General features: G+C 36.1%; 2 protein-coding genes across 3 annotated transcripts in view; one reads left to right on the top strand and one right to left on the bottom strand.

The window, feature by feature from the left end:
- FOXK2 (forkhead box K2) overlaps positions 1 to 25,470 on the top strand; it is a 77,986-nt gene that overhangs the window by 25,115 nt on the left and 27,401 nt on the right. For both annotated transcript variants that reach the window (XM_051995633.1, XM_051995632.1), the window contains exon 2: positions 22,744 to 22,938. In XM_051995633.1, the coding sequence (XP_051851593.1) occupies positions 22,744 to 22,938 (195 nt within the window). The remainder of the gene's footprint in view (positions 1 to 22,743; positions 22,939 to 25,470) is intronic.
- On the bottom strand, positions 6,210 to 8,739 carry LOC127560782 (cell growth-regulating nucleolar protein-like). The gene is given in 2 exon segments (XM_051995651.1): positions 6,210 to 7,057; positions 7,060 to 8,739. Coding segments are annotated over 2 exon segments (951 nt in total). The 5' UTR covers positions 7,178 to 8,739; the 3' UTR covers positions 6,210 to 6,224.

The raw sequence follows: 25,470 nt of genomic DNA, 5'->3' as shown, positions 1-25,470 counted from the left end.
CTCAGATTCTTCATCTGTGTAAATGAACTGGAGAAGGAAATGGGAAATCATTCCACTATCTGCCAAGAAAGCCCCAAAAGGATCATAAAGAGCCAGACAAGACTGAACAACAATTTCAAGTAAGCCAGAAATTTTATAAACAGTGATACATTACTCTCTTTTAGATATTCATAACATTTCTTTCCTTTTCCAGCTACAGGCAAAAGTCTTTATCACTTATAGGGAAATGCTGAACAATTGGTGTCATAACATTAATTTAATTCTTTTCCTTTAACTGCATTTAAAGCAACTTAATGGATAGATTGCTTAATGGATATAATCATGGTCATTGAGTTAGGAAGACTGAAATTTACATCCTCAGACAATTATTAGTATTGCAACTGGAAAAAAATCACTTAATCATTATATCTATGTTTCCTTATTTATAAAATGGAGATAATAGCACTTCCTAGGATTGTTATGAGTATGAGATAATACATATAAAGTTCTTTGCGTACATTAAAATAGCTATATAAAATTAGCTGTTATTGTCATTCCACATATTAGAAGCATATACCTCTAATTGTCACAGCATTATGATGCATTTAGATAAATGTTTAAAGTGAAATACTCTGAGAATGTTATTTTTACTGGAAATTGGCGGCAGGACTGGCTGGGATAAAGTATAATAATCAATATTATGATAATATTGATTAATAATGAGTTTTACTAAGAGATTGTACTCTAGGCATACATATATGTGTATTTATAAATATGTGAGTATATATTTATTCGTATATATAAAATAAAGGAATTAGAATACATTTTCCTTTTCTTCTTTCCTCCCAAATAAGGTGGTTTTTTAAAATCTTTGCTGTTTTTTTGATAATAACCTACCTTTCAAAAACTAATCTCTGATTAAAATCACTGTTTAAGTAGATTACCTATTTCTAAAAACCCTCCAGCAGTACTAAATAGGAACATGGTCAATTCAAAAGAGGAAGAAAGCAAAATAGACTGGAATCATGGTGCTTTATTCCTTAATCTCATATTCTTGGCAGAAAAAGATTCTTTCAGAAGTGAAGTAATATATTTAGGATTTTTTCTGGATAAATTCTTATTATTGATACAAAACTGTAACCAAAACTCAAAGAAAAGAGGGGGAAATTAACAAGAAAATGGAATTGAAACAACAAAAAATGCCTAAATCTGTTCATTAACTCAGCATCTCTGAAATACCTATTATATGCAAAATGTCGGGTGCTGAGGAGACAAAGAAAAACCAAACCCATCAGAATTTGAATTCTCTTGATGGTAGAAGGAACATAATATATCTGTATATAAAATACACATAGTGGGTACATAGTAATCTTGAGTTAGGTCACACTACCAACAACTTGAACACTCAAGACCACATGTAGAAGTTAGTATTTCAAGATAAACTTTAAAGGGTAACTAGTTGGTATAGTGGATAGAGTACTAGCCCTAAAGTCAGGAGGACCTGAGTTCAAATTTGACCTCAGATACTTAATAATTTGTCCCATTGACCCTGGACAAGTCACTTAACCTCAATTGCCTCAGCAAAAAAAAAATTAAAAATAAACTTTAAAGGAAACTAGAGATTCTAAGATATGCAAGGGTCAGGAAAGAATATACTCCAAGCTTGGTGACAGCTTTTGCAAAGACAAGGAAATGGAAGATAAAAGGTAGCATGAACAGAGAGAACATGTATGAAAGGGAATTATGAGGAAATCAGTCTGAGAAGATAGGTTGATTCCAATGTGACTTTGTGGTTTAAATGCTTCAACATTAAATACTGCAACAAAGATAATCAAGCACAAGTAGAATCCTAAAGAAGTGGTGCACCATCACAAATATCAATAATTTGTTTTTCATGCAAATGTACATAATGTCCAATACTCAACTAATTTGTTCTGTGTTAGGTGACTTGGATTGAGATTTTCATTTAATAATTATCAAAATTTAGTTTCTGCTAATCATATTAGCAGAATGTCTTAAAGGAAGATTCAAAGATATTTATTATCTCACACAACATGACTATCATAGACTCATATAAATGTTACTTCAGGTTTTTGTATCGTGAGTCATAATTGCTTAATTGACAGTATTGCCATTAGCTTTCCAAATACATTGGACAAACATCCCCAAGGTAACTACTAATCAGCCAACTTTTATACAGATCTTTTTCTCTAATCATCTCTACAGCTTATTCTCATTGATAGTTTCTTTTTAAAAAATAAAATATATTTATTTTAAAAATTCTTTAAAATTTCAAGTTCCAAATTCTTCTGTCTCCTATTCTCCTCACTGAGAATTTAAGCAAAATATCAATTAAATATGGGAAATCATGCAAAATATAGTTAGCCATCTCACATTTTTAAAAAGCAACCAAAAAAGTAGAAAAGTTATACTTCATTTTGCATTTAGTTTTTCAGTTCTTTTCTTACACATTCCAAATTGTTTTCTAGAACTTTTGACCCAATTGATAGTACCTTCTGCTATTAATAAGCTATTGCTTATATTACCACACTCCAAATACCTTAGGTATGTTTTAGGTGATAACCTCATGATTGTTTAAATTTTTATTTCTCTCCATAACTTAAAACATTTTTTCAGGTGGTTATTAATATTTTTTATTTTGAAAATTGTTTTTTACTAATTAGTCTCCCACAGGCTCATGATCTTAAATGATTTTGAGATTTATGTCAAGTACAAAGAAATTTTTGATGTCAGATCTCTTCCAGAAACATTTGGAACAATGATTTTCCCTCCACAACTATATATTCTAATTCTAGCAGCAGTCATTTCATTTGTGTGAAAGTTTAAAAAAAATTTATAATCAACATGGTTTTTTTAGATTTCCTCTGTCTATAGTCTAGTTATGAATATTTCCCGTATCCATAATTGTGAAAGACAACTTTATAATTTTTTCTAACTTATTTGATATAACTTTATATATTTTATGCTTTTGAAATTTATTGTGATATGAAACATAAAATGTTAGTGGGAAGTTGTTTTTCAACAGATTGCTTTCTGCTTTTCCCATGAGTTTTGATTTTGAATAAGGCATTATCAAACACTAAGCTAATAGTACGTTTATTTCTAAATCTTACTTTGCTAATTATTCAGAAAGCTTTTATTAATCATTTCCCATCTCCTCTCTGCACTTCTTAAGCTTCCAGATGTTATAAGATCAGATCTTATTCAGTGCTAGGTCTAGGTACATGGGGACACTACAATTTCCAGGTCTTTGCTTCTTGCCAGGCTTCTGAACGTTGTCAGTGCCATCTCTTGCCTAAGTTGTAAAACACAGCTCGTCTTACTCCTAGTTAATTTGATGCAGGCCTAGACATCTCTTACCTCCTATCTATGCTCTGGTTTCCTGAAAGTATGTAGTCTATACTGGGACATATCTCCCACCTTCTTGCTAGGCTTATAGATATCCTGAGGATAGCAACACTGCTGGGCTTGTCCCAAATCACACACCAAGATACACAAGCTTTCTAATCAGAAAAACACCGCCTACTGCTTATGGCTTTCAAAAAGCAGACTTAGTACTTTCTAGGACCTAGCTATAAAACAAATTGGTTAAATGAAAGCAATGCCAAAACCTGGAAGATCTATCTTGAACCTTTAATCAAGTGTCTTTGTCAGTAATTCTCTCAGTTTGAGAGGGTGAGAGAAAGCCATATATCAACCTTGCATTAATCCCATTATCCAAATCCTTGTTCTTTCTTACATCCTGCTAACTAAAACTAAAAGAAATCATAAAGTCATGCTGAGTACACTAGAAATTCGTGCTAGCCTATCTCAACTGGGACCTCACTACAAGGCAGTCTTAATAAGCCCCTAATTAATTCCTCTATCCTACTCACTACAGTGGCTGCTTCATTCTCATCACTCTTTCCATACTATCTCATCCCCTCCTCCTCTATACTTCACCAAAAAAGTTGAGGTCATTCATAAAATCTCACATACCTCTGATATCATTCCCCTCTTTCTCCTCCACTCAAATCTCTGATGATGAGGTAACCCTTCTGTTTACCAAAGTCAGCTTCTGTATTTACCCTTAATCTCATCTCTTCCTGTCCTTTTTATCATATTTCCTTCATCATTGTTTCCATTGTTTCTCTAATCTTCAATCTGTCTCGAATGTATTGGTTCCTCTTCTGCTGCTTACAGACATGCCCAAATCTCTACCCGATCCTTAAAAAGTCATTACTAGTTCTGTCAATAAAAAGTTATTTTAAAAAAAGTCATTACTAGATCTTATCATGATTTTTAGCTATCATCCTTTTTTCTTTCCTCCCTTTCTCAGTTAAATTTCTTGAAAAAAGAATCTCTACTCAAGGCATTTTTAAAAATAGCTTTTTATTTTTCCAAATATATGCAAAGATAATTACCAGCATTCACCTTGCAAATTTTTCTGTTCCAAATTTTTCTTCATCCCTTACACAACTTCTTCCATAGAAAGAAAGCAATTCAATATAGGTTAACCATGTGCTAACATATTTCTAACATCTAACATTTAAACATATCTCCATATCCTTCATGCTGTGCAAGAAAAATCAGATCAAACAATGAGATGATTCAAACCAGTTCCAATTGTTCAGTGATGAAGAGAGCCATCTACACCCAGAGAGAGGACTGTGGGAACTGAATATGGACCGCAACATAGCATCTTCACTATTTCTTTTGTGAACTTGCATTTTGTTTTCTTTCTCAAGTTTTTCTTCTTCTTAATCTAATTTTTCTTGTGTAGCAAGATAACTGTATAAATATGTATACTTTAACATATTTAACATATATTGGACTAACTGCCATCTAGGGGGAGGAGTTGGAGGGAAGGAAGGGAAAATTTGGAATAGAAGGTTTTGCAAGGGTCAATGTTGAAAAACTACCCATGCATATGTTTTGTAAATAAAAAGCTTTAATTAAAAGAAAAAAGAAAAGTCAGACCAAAAGAAGGGAAAAACCATGAGAAAGGGGGAAAAAAAACAAACAAGCAAACAACCAAAAAAAAGTTGAAAATACCATACCTTTGATTCATATTCAGTCTCTGGCTCTTTCCGTCCCAGTCTATTAGAATTGCCTTGAATCATCTTATTGTTGAAAAGAGCCAAGTCCATCACAGTTGATCTTCACATAATCTTGTTGGCAAAATAGCTCCTAATTATTGCTTTAATTTCCTCTTCTTGTCTCTGTAATTGCTCTCTATAGTCAGAGCTCTTTTTGCTTTTTTGCTCATTTTAAAAGTTGAGGTCTGCTCTTGGGATACAGGGAAGATTGTCCCAAGTTTCTTCCACTTCTTCCCAAGCAATCTTGATAGACTAATGAGATTGGAAGCTGGATTTTAACAGATTAAGAAGAATGTGAGAGAAGAGAAAGTGGAGGCACCTATTGTAAACAGATTTTTCAGGTTTAGCCACAAAGGGCAGAAGATATATTAAGACCATAGTTAGTTGGAATGGAAGGATCAAGTGAAGGCTTTTTCAGGATGAGGAAAACATGAGTGTGTTTGTGAACAGTAGAGAATAAGCCAGTAGACAGGGAGAGACTAAAAATAAGTAATCAAGTGGGGATAACATAGGGGCATTGAGTTTAAGGAGTTTAAGGATGCCTGAGCAGTTAGAGAGAGAGATTGGCCTTCATAAGAAACAAGACCACCTCATTATATATGGAATAGTGATGAAAACAGAGAGAGTGGCAGAAGGCATATGAATGATTAAAAAAAAGAGGACTCTCATAGCAATTGGCCTGAATATTTTCTGTAGGTGACAGATCAAATGGCAAGAGTGATCCAAAGCTAAAGCTTGGTAAGCTGCGATAGACCCCCCCAAAAAAATAAGAATCTGGAACTATGCTCAAAAATCTATCAAACTGCACATGCCCTTTGATCTAGCAGTGTTTCTACTGGGCCTATATCCCAAAGAGATCTTAAAGGAGGGAAAGGGACCTGTATGTGCAAAAATGTTTGTGGCAGCCCTTTTTGTAGTGGCAAGAAATTGGAAACTAAATGGATGCCCATCAATTGGAAAATGGCTGAAAAAATTATGGTATATGAATGTTATGGAATATTATTGTTCTGTAAGAAAAAACCATTAGGACAGGGACTGACTTTTATCTCTTTTTGTATTCCTAGTGCTTAGTACTGTACCTGACATATAATAGATTCTGAATAAATGTTTATTTACTGAATGAATTTACAAAGATTTTTGCCTATTCTATTTCTTTCCATCGGTTTGGTTCATGGAAAAGCTTTTGTATTTTGTATAATGGAAATGATGTGTTTTACATTTTATGATTATCGCTTTCCTTTGTTTAGCTAATAATTTGCCTTTGAAACCCAGAGAGAGGAACTGACAGCAGAGGTCATACAGGTCATAAATGACAGAGTTGGAATTTTTGAACCCAGATTCTGTGATTCTGAAACCAGTGCTTTTCCCACTGTACCACAAGGTTATATAGAACTTAAGTAACAAAGCCTGACTTCCGTCGCCATTCACCTTGGCGTCCGGTGCGTACTCCTTCTTGGCTTTTTTCTTCTTGTTTTTCCGCTTTTCTGCATTGCTGATTTCTGGCTTCTCTTCCCTCTCGGCATCCCCTTCTGCCTTGGCCCTCTTGCGCTTCTTGGATTTCGGGTTGCTGGAGTTTTCTTGGTGGTTTTCCAGCTTCAGCTCTTTCTTCTCCTTTTTTCGGCTCTTCTGCCGCTCCTCCTTGCGTTCCCTTTTGTTCTTCTTGCCCTCCAGGTGGCCGGCTGGTTTCTCACCACCTTCCAGGGGAGCCGCCTTGACTTTGTTTTCTGAGTGCTGATTCTCCACCTGGTTGAGAGGCTGTTTCTCTTGTTCTTTTGTATTTGGTCCATTTCTGGTAGCTTCAGAAAAGATATCCCACACCTGCTCCTGAAGAGAGTCATTGTAAATTTTTAAACTGTTCTTCGTCCAATTCTGAAATTTGGCCTTTTTTCTTGGAATATTGTCCAAACCACTAACTTTTTCTAAAATCTCCCGCAATTTGGGACTAACACTGGGTTTCTTCATCACCTCATGAATCTTCAGAAGTCTTTGCCACAGTCAATGCAGGAAAGATATTGACAGTTTTTGCATATGTTCACATGTTTCTCCACTTGGCCTTTCTTCACTGATTCTCCACATGCATTGCACGTAAAAAACACCATTTTAGTAAAAGTTATTTTGCTCTACCCAAAATAGACGGAAAATTTTTGACCTTTTAGTGGTGTCTAAGTCTTTTGACTTAGAATCTGGTGCTTGTTCAATGGGCTTAGCAATCCATTTGAAGTTGGGCATAGTTGTAAGGATGCAGCTAAAGCAATCCTTAGAAGAAAGATTATATCTCGAAGAACATAAAGAAATAAAATAGAAAAAGAAAAGCAATGAACTTAAAAATATAAATAAATATAATAAAAATAAAAACTTGAGAAATCAAAAAAATAAGTATAAAATAAACACACAAAAAAAGAATTGGATAAATTGAAAAACAGACAATAAAAATGACAAAACTAAAAGTTGTTTTAAAAATTAAAACAAAAATGAGAAACCTTCTCCTGTCCTTTCCTCAGTGGCATAAACTAAGATCTTTTAGGGGGCCCCAGATGTAAGTTGTGTTCCCTTTGGGGAGGGTACTCCCAGACTCTGGGAAAAGCCTGTAAACTCCCAGCTAGGGGTCTCATTCAATTGGAGATCTCAGCTGGATAGTTAGCTCAAATTGCTCCCCAGCCCCCAGGCCAAGATTTACCCATATAATCAAGGAGAGCATTGGCCTTGGATCCCTCAAAAACTGGATGGGGTCCTTAGAGTAATGGCTAGGTTTTTCCTTAATCTGGGAGAGATTTGACATTGCGAGAGGAAGCTCTTCTCTGAGTATCTCTCCCTGAGAGTCTGCTGCTTCTCCCAGAGGGCAGAAGTTAAAATCAGTATCTTGAGGAGGAGAAAAAAGGGTTGTATTCCATGTATTGAGGAGTGGGACCTGGGAAGTCTCGATCTGATTCAGGTGAGAGAGATAGAGTTAAAGAGATATTGCCGCATATAAGGTCCTGTTCTGGAAGAGATTCAGAAGCTTCCTGATAGGAACTGCATAGGGGTACAGAGGAGGGATCCTGTCTCCCTAGAGGAGCAGGAAGGAGGGAATTTGATTTCCCTCTAGCAAATTTAAGCAGCATTCTGCAGTGCTGTAAACTTTTTAGTTTTGCGATATCTCAAGCCTAATTTGTCTGTATTTTTGAGAGACTTTCTAATGGATTGTCCCATTTTGCCACAAACGTTAGTTTTCCCGATTCTATAGCTCCCTGTCTTGTCTCTAAGCATCCCCAGAAATGTAGAGATGACAAAGTGCTCTCTGATTAAAGTGGGGCTTTTGTCACAGAATGCAGGAATTCATTTCAGGCATCCCTGAAAGAGAATTCTGCTGGAGCGTGGAGTTCCAACAATCCAAATTTTCCCAGGAATCTGGATCGCCCTAGTTATAGAATAGACAACAAAAAAAGTCTTTACTTAGTCCAGATTCTTGGGGATTCCCAGTCAGGGAACCAAAATTATGAGGTCAGTGGTGGTAGTTGTGAGGAGGTGCAAGAATTGGAGTGGGGAAATCCCCTATCGGTGGAAGTGCAGGTCCTATGCGAAAGAATTCACAAAGCTGAAATCTGTATGGCAAAAAGGGATTTATTGGCACTGAAAAACCAGCTTGCTAGGAAGACAGACTTCTTAGTGGGCAAAAGGTCCTGTTAGGAATATAGCAAAGGTTAACACTGAGAAGAGAATATCTTCACCAGTGAAAAAAGTCCTGGCAGGACAGCTTGCTAAGAAGACAGCTTCCTTGGCTAGTGTTGGAATCTTTACAAAGTGCTAATTTAGCATGGTACTTAACAAATCCTCTAGCTCACTAATGTATTTAAGTACTCATTGGAGTTCACACATTAGGGAGATTTCAGGGTTTAGTATGAGATATCCGAATTCACACCTCCCTTAATCCCTGCCTCCAGAAGGAGGAGTCAACCTTTGGGAGATCACATATAAAGAGGCTCTTAGCTTCAGGTTAGTTACTTTGGAACATTGCCAGGGATGGGAGAGAAGCACTCTTGAGAGATTGAGAGCCAGAAGCTGTCTCTCGGAGGCAAGACAGATTCATTTCCAAATTTCACCTTGGTGCTGGCTGGAAACATTCGGAGTTGAGCTAGAGGAGTCAGATCCATTCATCTTCCACCTTTGTGCTGGCTGGAGGCTGAAGGGAGCAGAGGCAAAGGACTAGCAGTAAGAGCTCTTGGAACCAAGGAGAGAGAAGGCCTCCAGAAAACTAGCTGAGCCCCAAGTGAAGGAGATAAGATTTTGGAAGAGACAATAAAAGACTGTATTTTAATCCCTGGCTGCATTTGGGGTGATTATTGATCTGAATTGATACTAGAGCTACCTCCCCAAGAAATCTGCTCCCAGAGAGAACCATTATATTATAAAGAAGAAGAACACCACAGGCAAGTATAATCCTGTTTAGGACTTCTGCAAAGATAGTTTGACCAACCCTTGATTACATGAGTAAATCTTGGCCTGGTAGCTGGGGAGCAGTTTGAGCTGACTATCCAGCTGAGATCTCCAATTGAATAACATCACTTAACTGGGAGTTACCACTGAGAGTTGTTTGTGGCAATTCAGTGGAGGGTGATTGACCAAGATCTTAGCTGAGAGTTTACAGGCTTTTCCCAGGGTCTGAGAGTCCCCCCCAAAGGGGACACAATTTATATCTGGGGGCCCCCAAAAGATCTCAGTTGTCACTTCCAGTGTCACCATTATGTTGTCTCCTGCAGACTTTATTTCCCAGATATTTCTGCACTATCACTGTTTAGTCAAGTTGGTGGTTTTTCCAGCTGCTGTTCAGTAGGGTATCTCTCCATCCATTTTGTGCCAGTGTGATGATGACAGGTTGGGCCCAGAGGGTAAAGTGTGACCCTGTGACGCCTATTGAGGTTATAGCTAGAATCAAGCAGTCAGGCCTCACTCAAATTGCAATTCTGTATGAAATCATCCCAGACGTCTTGGAACAATTTCCTGAGATTGCTTTGCCATTTGGAATTTAACATCCTGGTGAATAAAGTCTCACTCTTTTTCCTGAGTAAATGCCAGATTCTGAAAGAATGAGGCTCTGCAGTCCCATCTGCTTTTTCATGATTCTGTCTGCTCTGAATTCAATAAAATGAATGTCAAGTCCAAATTGTGTTGTCATCATAGATTTAGAGGATAGTTTTTCTTAAAAACAATCTGAACGCCATTTTCTGAGTTCTCATCAGTCTGAAGAATCTAGTCCTTTTATCCCTGGGGAAATGATGCTACTACTAAGAAACAGATGGCCTTAAACTCAGTGTTGGCGCCATGCATGAAGGCATTAGACCATATATGAAAGCACTGGAGTAATATCTGTGGTATTTGCACTAACTGGTGGGAAAGCAGTCTCTGAGTTTTTCAAGGAAGCCTTAAAGGAAATAGGTATGGAAGCATACCAGGCCATCATGATTGCAAATGATATTGTTAATGATTATAGAAGGGGCCTTGTGCTGCAGGATGAAAACACTACAAGTGGACCCTAGAAAAGTCAAGCCCTACAATGAGCACTACTTTAAGGTTAAGGCAATAGTTATATGAATGAACCTGGCTAAAGTTGTGATATATTTATATGTATCTAAAGCCAGCCAGAACCCCAGAATCTCCTGGGGTTCCCATGTAGTGGGTAAGTCCCTCCTTCAACAAAACTCCAAAGAAGACCTCCTTCCTCACAACAAAACTCCAAAGTCATATCCTAATCTTTAGAGGAATAGGTACAAATGATTATTTATAAGAAAAAAAGAGAAAATGAACTCAAGGTTTGAGTTTTTCTTAATAGTATCTGAAAAATCATGTTTTGTCTATGAATATAAAATAGTAAAGAAATTGTCATTTTTCTCTTGTTAGATTTTGGATTGATCTACCCTAGGATAACCTCATAGTCTCTGATAACCTTTTCTGCAGCCTTTCCTGCAACCTATCCTTTAGGAATACCACAGTGAGCCACCCTCTATCCTAATAGTTGCCCTTTGTTAGTTCAGATCTAACAGAGGTTTTTAGTAATAAATCAATAGTAATTCCAAGCCTGGAATATTTACATTGTCCATAATCAGACACAAAGAATCCTTCTGAGCCTTCTGAACTCCCTTCACTGTAAGAACCCTGTTGGTCCTCCCACTTTCATTCTATTCTGTAATCATGACAAGAGACATAGGGAGTAGAATTTTCCTTCAAGATTCTCAGGCTCCTTGAAATATTTCCTGGCCATAGCTTTGGGGATTTTTAATTTTCTAGGACACTATTCTATAGTGTGCTTTCAAGAGTCTTCTCACACCGGGGTGATTAAAATACCTTGCTTTCTAGAGCCCTCAAGTTGGGGTGACAAAATGTACCATTGCTTTCTAGAGTCCCCACACTGGTGTGTCAAAATATACCGTCCGGACTAGCTCTCTAGAAGACCTCGGAACCAGCCCAAGTCCTTAGTTTTAGTGGAAGAAGGAAAGAGGCAGGAGACTCTTGGGGATGGTCAAAGATGGAGTCGGTTTGTTTCAATTCCTCTTGGACCTTAAATACCTTAGATACTATCACTACAGCACACTGAGCATGTGCCAACTGTAAAACCATTACATCACTGTAACACACTGCCCAAATGTTAACTATAATTCTGCTATTGATATGTAAATGTCTCTCTTTACTGTAAGTATCACTTGCTTCAAGGAGAACACAGGTGGTCACACCCTCCCTGATTTCTCAGGAAGACTGAGAACCCTTAGGAGAGATGGGGAGCCATACCAGACAGTGTCAACAGGTTCCCTCTAGGCTGAAGGATCTTATACCTTACCCAGAGCTCCCCCACTATCTGTGGCCCTCTACACTATTGATGAGAGCTGAGAAGGTAGGGGCTATCTTCCTTTCTACTGCATTACTTAACTAGAGGCTGAGTGTAAATGCTTAACTCTAGGCATTCACTTCATTTGCAAACACACTTGTAACACACTTGTATCACTCTGCATTTACTATTGCCAGTCTCTCCTAATTCCCAGGCCCTCAGAGAAATCTCCGGTCACTGTCTTTTGCAGTGTTTACACCAATTTTACCAAGCTTACCTCTCTCTGGAGTCTTCGGAGATCTTTGGCCATTGTTTCATAAGAACAGTAGTTTAAATACATGGCAGCGGGCTCAAGAACAGCCATGTGCAAGCTCAAAGTCTTTTATTTGTGTGTTCACATCCTGTCTAGCTGACCTCTTGTTGACTCCCAAGTGAACACTAGGTCAAAAGAGGCTGACTTCCTCTTCCTTACAGCTTAAATAAGGTCTATGAGGTCACACACACAGCCAGAGAAGGAGATGCCTCTCTTTAATGAAGGGGATCTCAATGCGACTAGAGTGCCCGCCCACGAGGTGCTCCATACTCGTTCACAACTAACCCACTTCCGGGAATCTCAGGGCTTCAAAACCTCTGTTTACTTCCAAACTGCACTGTACTGTGACTCTTCCTCTTCCTCTGATCCTTACTGTTGAGAAACATGGCCATGTTATTTGTTGACTAGACATACATATCTGCAGACTTTGTTAGTATTTCTGAGACCCACTTTAATAGAGACCCAAAACCCCTTATATAGGGCTGGCTTAGTCTTAAAAGTGATTGAGAGGAACTTTGTCAGTTGTCATGCTTCCTGAGATATTCCTGTGTGCTAGGTAGGCATAATAACTTATGAGTCAGCTCCTACTTAACTTTCACTGACCAACATCACAAATGGGGCTTACAAATAATCCCATTTGTGTGTCTTAATAGAAAATGTCTAAAATGATACTCTGTGTTTCAAGATAAATTATTTTTTGCTTAAAGGGTATATCGTTTGCCTTTTGAAATATGACTGTCTCCTATTTTTAATAGAAACCACCAGGTTTTATGGGATACCAACAGAAGTTCCTTAGTATGTGAACTTCTTAATGGATGTTTGCAATATTATTTTTTTTCCTTTGATCTGAAACTTTTGCAATTTGGATATAATATACAAATCAAACATTTACTGATAATAAATCATAATTTTGTGACCTTCACATTTAATTACATGACTCTATGTGGGGTCATGACTTACCATTTAAGAAGCTTTGCTTTTTACCATCTCATTTCATTAGTATTCATGGATATTATTATCCTCTGTATTTAGCTACTTTTTGAACATCTTCAACTAGATCTAAAACTCATCATATCCAGAACAAAACATTATCTTTTCTCCCATACATCCTTATTAATATTAGGCACAACTCTAAAGCTAGCATCCTCTTGGTTTAAGTTTGATGTTGAGATGAAATGAGGAGCTTGTGAGTCATCAAACATTTTGACAGAAGAAGTTTACTTTGCTCTAGGATGTGCAGCAAGAGTACAGCAGTATTTGTCTTCTTGGACACAGCCTACTGTGTTTCTATTTTAAAATATGTCTAGTCAGTCACTTCTTAGACAGACAATTAGGTTTTATGGACTTGTTTAGTCTCACATCCACTGAGTTTAAGCAGCCCTGAGCCCACCTAGCTTGTTCTTTTCATTGGTTTTAGGTGAGGAAGCTGCATCAGAGAAGCTGGGACCAATCAGATTTCATGAAAGGGGGAAGCTTCACTAGGGAAGCCACAGAAGAAAGGCAGGAAGTTATATGCGAGTGTTGTGTGGGGAAAAAATTGTGTTGGGGTAAAATGAGTTGAATCAGGAAAATGACTTCCTCATATAGGGATATTGCCAACCAGACCCACAACTTCAGCATCATTTTTATCTCCTCACACTTACCCCACATATTCAATATATTATCAAATTGTGTAGTTTCTACTTTCACAAATGTAGATCTGAGATATCATCCTTCACACTCACCTCACCTCCTTACTCAATAAACTTCAGTGGTTCAAAATCAAGTATAAAGTCTTCTTTTTGGCATTTAAAACTCTTTCTTCATTTTTTTTTTTTTTTTTTTTGCTAAAAGTCTTTCTTCACACTGGGAAATGAATGTACTGTTTGCATTTTTGTTTTTCTCCCCGGGTTATTTTTACCTTCTGAATCCAATTCTTCCTGTGCAACAAGAGAACTGTTTGGTTCTGCCCATATATTGTATCTAGGATATATGGTGACATATTTGGGATAGGGAGTGGAGGGAGGGAGGGGAAAAGTTGGAAGAGAAGTGAGTGCAAGGGATAATGTTGTAAAAAATTACCCAGGCATGGGTTCTGTCAATAAAAAGTTACAATTATGAGGGGAAAAAAAGAAAAAAGAAAAAATTATCCTTGCATGTTTTGAAAATAAAAAACTTCAATAAAAATTTTTTTAAAAGAAAAAAAAATAAAAGTTTTCATTTTCTGCTTTCATTGCTAATGCACTGGTGCCACCCTCTTCCCACCTTTCCATTCTTACATCTTATATTTTCATCTTGTATAAATGTGATTCAGTGACACTGGCTTCCTTGCTGTTCCTGGAACAAAGCATTCCTTACTCCAACTCCTTTCATTTTTATTAGCTGTTCCATATTTCTGGAAAGCTCTCCTTCCTGAGCTCTACCTCCTGGCTTCCTTTAAGTTCTAGTCAGAAATCCTATTTTCTCCAGGAAGCCTTTCTTGATTCTTTTAAAAATTTTAGGGACTCCCCTTTCCTAAGTATTTCAAACTTATCCTTTTTACTAACATATTTTTAATATGTATTTTACACATAATGGTTTGCATGTTCTTCTTTCTATAGGTTGTGAATTCCTTTAGAGGAGGAACTATATTTTATCATTTGTTATATTTCCAGTGCTTAGCTCCCTCCTTGGCACTTAGTAGATATTTAATTTTTATTGATGGACTGAATATTCATATCCTGTTCCCTTTTTATACTTCTAGTTTTCTTACATTTATTCCTCTACACAAATTCTTATATAACTAGTGTACTTATTATTCTTTTTTTTTCTTTATGTGTACTTATTATTCTTAAACAGTACACTTCACCTCCTACCTCTGTCCCTTTCCATTGGCAGTCCTTCATGACTAGTTGTCTCTTTAAAATGTATGCTTCTCGAGGGCAGCTAAGTGGCTCAGTGGATAGTCAAGAGGACCCGATTTATACTTAACACTTTCTAGCTGTGTGTCCCTGGCCAAGTCACTTAACCCCAATTGCCTCAGCAAAAAAATAAAATAAAATAAGATGTATGCTTCTTGAGGACAGGAAACTAATTTTTCCCCCTTTTTTGTAAACCCATGGTTGGTATATAATAAATGCTCATTTAATGCTTGTTGATTGAATGACTGACATTGAAATAGTATACTTAATGAAACAATGTTTATTTAAAATTCATTTGGAATAATAACATCAGTGATATACTTCATACTTTTTTTTTTTTAAAGACTTTCACTTTTGTTGTAGTATTTTTTATTTTCTGGTAAAGTAATTAATCTCTATTTGGTCCATTCTAATTTTTCAAAGAACCTGTTAATTGAGTAAGATTTTATACCTCCTATACTAAATTGTCTATTTTCCTTCCCATTCTTTCCTTTAGAGCCTTAATTTAATTTGTAACATATGTCATTTATAATTTTTAATTCATTTCTTCCAGAATTCTCCTAGAACTTGTGGAAAATCTGATATTTTTAGGAGATTTGCTTGTAGAAGTGATAGAGTTATTCTCTTCTGGGTTTCTGTTTTAGTTATATCTGGATCCATAATATTTCTTTATTTTTAGTACATTTTGATAGTCATTTTTCTAACTTTATTTCCTGCATTGTAAGTTCATGACAGGGTCAACATCTATGTACTTCTTCAAGGAATAGCAGAGCTTTTTTTATCTTGATCTCTATTTTATGGGTTCTGGAAGATGAGCTCTTTGTTCTTCAGAGACCTAAAAGCTGGTGTGCTGGAAATCTGATGCAGGGTAAGAATGACATAGCCTCTATTTCCAGGTGTTCCTCTGAATTTTCCCTACTCCATGTGATAGCAGGTTTCCATGGGTATATTCTTGGAACAAGCTTTTTTGGCTGTATCCTTTCCCTGGTGCCCACAAGCATCTTGTCTCTTTGTACAGATCCTCAGATATATCCTGTAGTTCTCCTTGAACTTCTTGCTCATTAGTTAAGCTGGGACCCTTTTTTACATCCTCGATGTAACAGCTATTTTAGAACTGTGCTTACTGTTCTCACATATTCTGCCATCTTAAGGAAAGCTCAGGGCATGTACTTAACATTTTTTTTCTTTAAATAAAGTTTGGATTATCATAGACTTTTTAAAACATAAAATACAGTGATCACTGACTGTAGTTACATAAGCTACCCTATCTTAATAACACTATCTTTTATGAGCTCAGCATAGTTTAAATATAGCATTACCCCTGATGATAAGGGATATTAATATTGTAACAGTATTACTTAGCACTAACATAAGAACCCTTAATTCTATAGCATTTGACTAGAACTTAATAGGCATACTATTTTGAAGATATTTATATAAAGTTTTTTATGAGGTAGTTGTGTTTTCTGTATTTTTTGTCTGCAGAGTGGAATATACTAGTCAGCTTATTTCATAAATTGACATCTGAAACTATCAATGGTGGGATGAAAGCAAGATAGCTAACTATAGGCAGCAACCCAGTTGCACTTTCCCAACATTGTCCATCAAACAACTTCTAGAAATGCCTCATATCAAATTTTGTAACAGCAGAGCCAGAAAAGGTCAAGATGAAACTATTTCCAGCCTAAAAAAACTTAGGAGGACCTTAGGAGGAAAGATCTCTGACCCTGAAGTGGAAATCTGGAGCATGCACTTGTGGCGGCACAATGTGACAGCAGCACCAGCATAGCCCTTGGAAGTGGAAGTAGTAGCTTTGGGAACTCTCAGACCAAAGATAGCAAGAAGGTTGACAGCTAGTGAGATTATAGTGACCCTTTGCTGGTACTGGTATGCCTAGAAATTATTGGCAACTCTGTTGCTCATTGGCAGCGCTATCTAGGTCATAGTTCCAGGGCAAAGATGGAGGCTTGTGGTTGGCCAAAAGGGAGCAGGGGCCTTGATCACAGTTCCAGGGCAGAGAAGGGGGATGATGGTTGTGGCTACCAGGAAACAAAGACCCTTAGGTAAGAGCAGATCACAGCACAAACCAGGAGAGCCATAATCTCATCTCTCTCCAGATCACAACACTTTAAGTACCAAAAACTTGCAGACCATCCCCCCCAAAAAAAAACCCAAAACAAAACAAAACAAAACAAAAAAAACCCTAGCATTTCAAAACAGCAGACTGAAAAAAGCTGAAGTTTGGGACAGTAAAGGTAAAGAAAGTCCAACATTTGTGTATGAGAGAGACAATTGTGGTTAAGTGACTTGCCCAGGGTCATACAGCTAGGAAGTATTAAATGTCTGAGGCTGGATTTGAACTCAGCTCCTCTTGACTCCAGGGCCAGTGCTGAATCCACAGCACTATCTAGCTGCCCTGAGCCAAACTTTGACATAAAATCTAAAGTCAAGAAATTGGCTAGGAGAGAAAATAAGCAAACAACAAAAAACAGAACCCGATCATTAAAAAAAAAAAAATGATTATGGTGACAGGAAAGCTCAAGTTACAAACTCAGAAGACAGTAATGTGAAAACAGCTACATCCAAAGCCTCAAAGGAAAATGCAAATTGGATACAAGCTCAACAAGAATTCTTAGAGGAATTTAAGAAAGAGATGAGTAGTGTAGAGAAAAAACTGGGGGAAAGAGCCAACAATTTGGCAAAGGAAACACACACACACAATACCAAAGAAATACCTTAAAGAACAGACTACATTTCCTGGTAAAAGAGGCACAGAAATTCACAGAAGAAAAGAATTCTAAAGAATTGGCAAAATTGGAAAAACAGGCACAAATGCTCACAGAACAAAATAATTCCTTTAAAATTAGTGAAAAACTAATGACTCTATGAGACATCAAGAAACAATAAAACAAAGTCTAAAGAATTTTTTAAAAACCTAGACACAATGAAATTATTAATTTCAAGAAACAATAAAGGAACACTGCCCTAATATTCTAGAACCAGAAATTGAAGGAATCTATTGGTCACCTACTGAAAGAGATCCCAAGATGAAAACTCCCAGGAATATTATGGCCAAATACCAGAGTTTCCAAATCAAGCATTAGATTTCAATGGAGATACCAGGGAGCCACAGTCAGGATCATACAAGATTTATCAGCTTCCACATTAAAGGATGAAAGACTTGGAATAAGATGTCTCAGAAAGCAAAGGAATTAGTATTATAACCTTGAATAACCTATTCCAGCAAAATGAAATAGAATAATTTAGGGAAGGGTGTGTGTGTGTGTGTGTGTGTGTGTGTGTGTGTGTGTGTGTGTGTTTAATGAAATAAAGGAAAGCATTTTTTCCTTTTTTACTAAAGTTTTTTATTTTTCAAAACATATGCATGGATAATTCTTCAATATTAACCTTTGCAAAACCTTGTGTTCCAATTTTTCCCTCCTTTCCTTCACCCCCTCCCCTAGATAGCAAGTAATCCAATATATGTGAAATATGGTAGAACTATATGTTAAATCCAATATATACATACATATTTGTATAATTATCTTGCTGTACAAGAAAAAATCAAATCAAACCTGAAAAAAATTGAGAAAGACAATAAAATGCAAGCAAACAACAACAAAAAGTGAAAATGTTATGCTGTGGATCACTTCAGTGAGGAAAGCATAAATGATGAAAACTTAATAGTTGAATGGAAAATTTGATATTCAAATCTAAGACTCAAGAGAAACAAAAAAAGGTAAATAATGAAAGAGAAATCATAAGGGACTTAATATGTTTAAATTGTTTATATTTCTACATCGGAAAATGATTCTTGAGAGCCCTATAATTATTAAGGGTCTACATAGAGTGGAAGTCAATTATGTTAGAATGATTGTCCTCCCTTCCCCCCAAAAAAGTGAAAGAATGAAAAGAAGGTTACACTGGAAGAAGGGGAGAGGAAAAGGCAAAATAAGGAAGTTTTTTTCTCACATAAAGTATACAAGGAAAAGCTTTTACAAAGGAGGGGAAGGAAGTGGAGTTGGGAAGGGGGTGGTTCTTGAAACTCATTGTTATTAGAATAGGTTGAAGGAGAAAAAAAATAAACACACTTAGTTTGTTATGGATATATTTCTTATTCCATAGGGAAATAGGGGAAGGAAGTAAGAAATAGGGTGGGAGAGATGATAAAAAGAGAGAAACTGAAGGAGACAGTAATCACAAGCAAAACAGATTTTTGGGAAAGAATGGGGGTGGAGGGGAGAGAAAAAGAAGGAGGAAGGAAAAAAGGAAGAGAGAGGGATAAAGGCATAAGGAGGGAAGGAAAGAGTTAAAATGAAGGGCTAGAGCTGAATCTATTATGTTTCAATTAAAGTTAAAAAGAGAAAAGCTAGTTTCATGATCTCAGACAAAGCAAAAGCAAAACTAGAGACCTAAATAAGAGATATTCAGGGAAACTATATTTTGTTAAAAGGTAGCGTAATAACTTTAAAGTAATATCAGAAATTTTTGTAGCAAGTTTTTCTGACAAAGACCTCATTTCTTTTTTTTTTTTTTTTTTTTTTTTTTATTTAATAATAACTTTGTATTGACAGAATCCATGCCAGGATAATTTTTACACAGCATTATCCCTTGCAATCACTTATGTTTCGTTTTTTCCCCTCCTTCCCTCCTCCCCCCCCCAAGATGGCAAGCAGTCCTATATATGTTAAATATGTAGCAGTATATCCTAGATACAATACATATTTGCAGAACCGAACAGTTCTCCCACTGCACAGGGAGAGTTGAATTCAGAAGGTAAAAATAACTCGGGAAGAAAATCAAAAATCAAATAGTTCACATTCATTTCCCAGTATTCCTTCTTTGGGTGTAGCTGTTTCTGTCCATCATTTATCCAATGAAACTCAGTTAAGTCTCTTTGTCAGAGAAATCCACTTCCATCAGAATACATCCTCATACAATATCGTTGTCGAAGTGTATAATGATCTCCTGGTTCTGCTCATCTCACTTAGCATCAGTCCATGTAGGTCTCTCCAAGCCTCTCTGTATTCATCCTGCTTAAAGACCTCATTTCTTAAGTATATAGAAACTGAGTCATGTTTAGAAAAATGAGAGCCATTCTTCATTGGTCAAAGGTTATGAATAAGCAGCTTTCAGAAGAAGAAATCAAAGCTATCCATAGTCATATGAGAAAATCCTCTAAGTCCCTACTGATTAGAGAGATACAAATAAAAATAATTATGGGGTACCACTTCACATCTGTCAGAAGTGACAAATGCTAGTGAGGTTATGGGAAAATAGATGTATAAACTGTGAAGTTATGAATTAGTCCAGTTATTCTTTTTTTTCTATAATAATAACTTTTTACTTTTCAAAATACATGCAAAGATAATCTCCAACAATCAATCTTGCAAAACCCATGTTCCGGTTTTTTCTCTTTCCCTTCCTAAGACAGCAAGCAATCCAATATAGGTTAAACATGTGCATTTCTTCCAAACACACCTCCACATTTAACATGCTGCGCAAGAAAAAGTTTATTAAAATGAGAAAATAAAAAACAACAGCAAAGGTGAAAATACTATGTTGTAATCCTCATTCATTCCCCATAGTCCTTTCTCTGGATGTAGATAGCTCTCCATCACAGATCCATTGGAATTGGCCTGAATTACTTCACTGTTGAAAAGAGCCAAATCCATCACTGTTGATCATTACACAATCCCTGCTGTGTGTTGTGTCCCAGCTCCACTCACCCCACCCAACATCAGTTCATGCAAGTCTCTCCAGGCCTCTCTGAAATCATATTGCTGATCATTTCTTATAAAACAGCATGCTACCACATCCATATACCACAGCTATTCCATCCACTCAATTTTCAGTTCCTCGCCACTACAAAAAGGGGTGCTACAAACATTTTTGCATATGTGGGTCCTTTCCCCTTTTTTTATGGTCTCGTTGGGATATAAACCCAGTAGAAACACTGCTGGATTAAAGAGTGTGTACAATTTAATAATCCTCTGGACCTAGAAAGCAAATTGCTCTCCAGAATGGTCGGATCATTTCACAAAATTCACCAACAATGTATTAATGCCCCAGTTTTCCCACATCCCCTCCCAACATTTATCATTATCTTTTCCTGTCATCTTAAGTCAATCTGAGAGGTGTGAAGGTAATACCTCAGAGTTGTTTTAATTTGGATTTCTCTAATCAATAATGATGTAGAGCATTTTTTTTCATATTAGTCCAGTCATTCTTGAGAACAATATGGAACTATGCCCAGAGACCTATAAAACTGTGCATTATATCTTTTGACCCAACAATATAACTACTAGGTCAGTTCCCCAAAGAGATCAAAGAAAAAGGAAAAGGACCTATATTTTAAAAAAAAAAATTGTATTTATAGCAGCTCTTATTTTGGTGATAAAGAATTGGAAATTGAGGGGGTTGCTTTTCATTTAGAGAATAACTAAATAAGTTGCTGCATATGATTATGATGAAGAACTATTTTACTATAAGAAATAGTGAGCAGATGGTTTCAGGAAAAAACATGGAAAGACTTATATAAACTGATGCAAAGTGAAGTGAGGAGAACCAGGAGATCATTGTGTGCTGTGATAGTAATTTTGTAATGATCATTAACTGTGGAAGATGAGGCTGTGCTAATCAATATAATGATTCAAGATAATTTTACAGGATTCATGATGAAGAAATGCTATCTACCACCAGAGAGAAAAGTGGTGAATTCTGAGTACAAATTGAAGTTTAACTTTCTCACTTTCTTTTTTGTTGTTGTTGCTTTTTGGAAAGGGGGAATTTCTGTGTGTTGGTGGGGCTAATATGGAAACATTTCACATGATTTCATAAGTATAATTGATAAATTGCTTGCCTTCTCAGTAGGGGGAGAGATAGGGAAAGAATTTGGAATTCAAAATTTAAAAAGAAAAGAATGTTTAAATTAGGTGAATAAGATTTTTTTTTTTATGAGAAATCATTAGTGAGAATCAAATGGAGAGATGACTAGAGGGAAAGAATCCACAAAAGGCATCTGACTGGCATTCTTTGGGGATGTAAGTTTGAAGTACTTGTATAGATAATGGCAGTATTATCACATGCTGAAGCAATTATGATTCATAATGCAATAAACTAAGCCCTGAAGTGACATTTAGATGAGCCTAGAGTAGTCATTTGTGTGGGATCATAAATATCTTTAGATCTTCTCTTTGAGACATTCTAATGATATAATTAACAAACTAAATTTTTAGCATTTAAAAAAAAAAATTCAGTCCAAGCTAATGTAGAGCAAATAAGTTATGGTATATGAATATAATGGAATATTATTGTTCTATAACTTATTCAACCATTCCCCAACTGATGGGAACCACTTAGTTTCCAGTTCTTTGCCACTACAAAAAAGGCTGCTACAAATATTTTTAGTGCCTTCACTTTTGAGATTAGCTTCTATCTATTTTATATGTTGGTTCTCCATTAGAACATGAACTCCTTTAGAGAAGTTTTTACTTAGAGTTGAGTTTTTACTTAGTGCCAATATTTTTGAGAAATGAAGTGAAAAAACTTAGGCAATGCTGTCTTTAAATACTCTTTGAATATGTTTTTGTTTAGTTGTCTTTCCTTCCATAGTCATTTATATATAGTACATAAAAGCAGATGCTTATCTTTTTCTTTGTTTGTTTGTTTTTTCAGATGTACCTTCAGATTTCCTAGCACAAACATCAAGATAACATTTACGGCATTGTCCAATGAGAAGAGGGAAAAACAGGAGGCCCCAGAGTCCCCAGTTAAGCCTGTGCAGCCTCAGATCACTCCCTTAACAATAAACATTCCTGAAAACATGGCTCATCTGATCAGCCCTCTGCCTTCTCCCACAGGAACTATCAGGTATATTATAAGGCTTCTCAAAAAATTTGTATATTAACTATCTACAGTGACTATAAAAGCAAAGATGATTTACTTGCTAGACTCTCATTTGTTTGAGATATATTTTTATTGAAATGAAAGAATATTGCTTAACTCACCAATTGTTTGTTACATTTTGGAAGAATCAGCAATATATCAGAAACATACCAGAAACTTGATTTCTATTTCTTAGGATTTGCATCGAGCACCTAGTGTGTTATTAAAAATATTTATAGTAAAAAAAAATTTTAAAGAAAAAAAAATATTTGTACTACCTGACATATGTCAGTATGTCATACAAACTATGCCAAACATTTTTATAGCCAGAATAAAAATGGAAAATTGTTGTTTTAATATACCACATAGTCAGTTTAATTCATCTTGATTTCATAACATCAGAGATCAGAGTTATAAGTGACCTTAAGAGTAGTTATATCCATTGAGCTAGTGGAAAGGAAAGGGGGGAAGGGAAGTACATAGAGACTAGGGTATAATAGGCTTTAAAAGCCAAATAGAAGAGATAAATGAGGAGCCACTCAAGTTGATTGAGTAGGCCAATGACATGATCACATTTCTGCTTAAGGTAAATCACTGTGGCAGCAGTGTATAAGATTGAACTAGAGTAGGAAGGGATATGAGATAGGAAGACCTAAAAGGAGGCTATTGAAGTAATGTTAGGTGAGAAGTGATGAGGACCTAAACTAAGGTAGTAATTGTGTGTGGAGAGAGACAGGTTTGGATATAAAAAGTGTTGTGGAGGTGAAAATGACAAGAATTGTCAATTTATTGCTAATATAAAGCAAGAAAGAATCCTTATTTGAGGATTATGTTGCTATTAGCAATCTGAGTGACCACAAAGATGGTGGTGCCTTTGACAGAAGTAGGAAATCTTGGAGGAGTGGAAGGTTTTGTGTTTTTCCTCCCCATATGTTGAATTGAGTAGAACATCCAGTTTGAGATTTCCAGTAAGTGATTAAGTACTGAAGCTCAGGGCAAAGATGAAGCTTGGATAGTTAGATCTCTCAATCACTTGCATAAAGATGATAACTAAACTCATGGGGCTGATGAAGGTACTAAAATAGAGAAGGTATGAAGAGAAATTAGAGGGTCTGTTGTGGAATATTGGAGAAGACTCAATATTAGAAAGACGGAGAAAAAACTGAGACAGATCAGAAGAGAACCAAGACAGTGGAGTCCATGAGGAAAGGATGGTAGTCAGTAGTGTCAAATGCTAGGTTGAGATGAATGAGGACTAAGAAGAGATCATCAGCTATAATAATTTTCTAGAGAATAATTTCATTTGAATGATAGACAGTAAGTAAAGGGTTGAAAAACAGATGAGAGAAGTGGAGACCACAAGTATAAATAGCTTTTTAAAGGAGTTTAGGAAAGGGAAAAAAGATTCAATGCAGTAACTTGAAATTATAAGATCTATTCAGAGTTTTTAAAAGATGAGGATTTAGCTATATTTGAAGGCAGTAAGAGGAAAGATTAAAGATCTGAGAGACAAGAATTGACTGAGTTGTATTCTCATTGAAAAAAAACAAAGAAGGTGGGATTATTTGTAGAGAAATTGTAGAGGTTGACAGGTTGGTCTTGATAAGAAAGGTAACCATATTGTTAGAGTCTAGAGAAAAGGAGGTGAGAATTCGAGATGGTGTTAACAAGTTTTGAGTTAAAGAGAAAGTGAAAAGAGGAAACTCATTAAATACCCTTAATTTTCTCAGCAAATTAAGAGTCAAAGACCTCAGCTAATAAGAGATGGGGAGGAGGAAAGGTATGGGAGACTTGAAAAGAGAAAGAAAAATTTAGAATAGTTTCTATAGATAGTGAGCTGGGGAATTGTTAAGGAGGAATAAAAGAACTATTTTACTTCAGTGAAGACCAAACTGAAGTTATATGATATGAATTTATAATGCTTCTTATTAGATATTAGGCCTAGAGTTGTCAAGCAGCCCATCAGACCAGATTGAAAGTAATTGGGTTTGCTTAATGAAATAAAAATACAATAGAAATAATATTAACTTTTGGTTTTCTAGGTCAATGTGGATGGTTTCTAAATCCATATGAATCCACTTAAATTTCAATTTGATAGTACTGCTTTAGATCATTTGTTTTATTCTGGAATGTGGCTTTTAATATCTCAGTTCTATTTTTTTCTTTTTAACTTGGGCTTACACCATTAGTATTATTTTCAGCTACTTAACCTCATGTGTTACTCTAAGCATCATTTTATAAGCCAGAAGTCTTGAAAAAAATCAGATATCACGGACTTGAAGGATGGCTTTTTTGTTGTTTGCTTGTTGACCTTGAGCAAAAATATATTTTTCAAGAACTCACTTTGATAATAACGAATTTTGAGGTACAAAAGAGAGAGCATTGGCTCTTAGACTTAAGAGGACCTGGATTCAGATCCTACTTGCTATATACTTCTATGTCCCTTTAGCCAGGTCATTTAGCCTCCCTATACCTCAGTTTCCTGATCTTAAAAATAAGGATGTTGGTCTAGATTAT

The sequence above is a fragment of the Antechinus flavipes genome, chromosome 4, assembly GCF_016432865.1.
Source record: "Antechinus flavipes isolate AdamAnt ecotype Samford, QLD, Australia chromosome 4, AdamAnt_v2, whole genome shotgun sequence".
Classification (NCBI taxonomy): Eukaryota; Metazoa; Chordata; class Mammalia; order Dasyuromorphia; family Dasyuridae; genus Antechinus; species Antechinus flavipes.
Note: the sequence above shows the minus strand (reverse complement) of the source record. Positions and strands in the feature narration are given on the sequence as shown.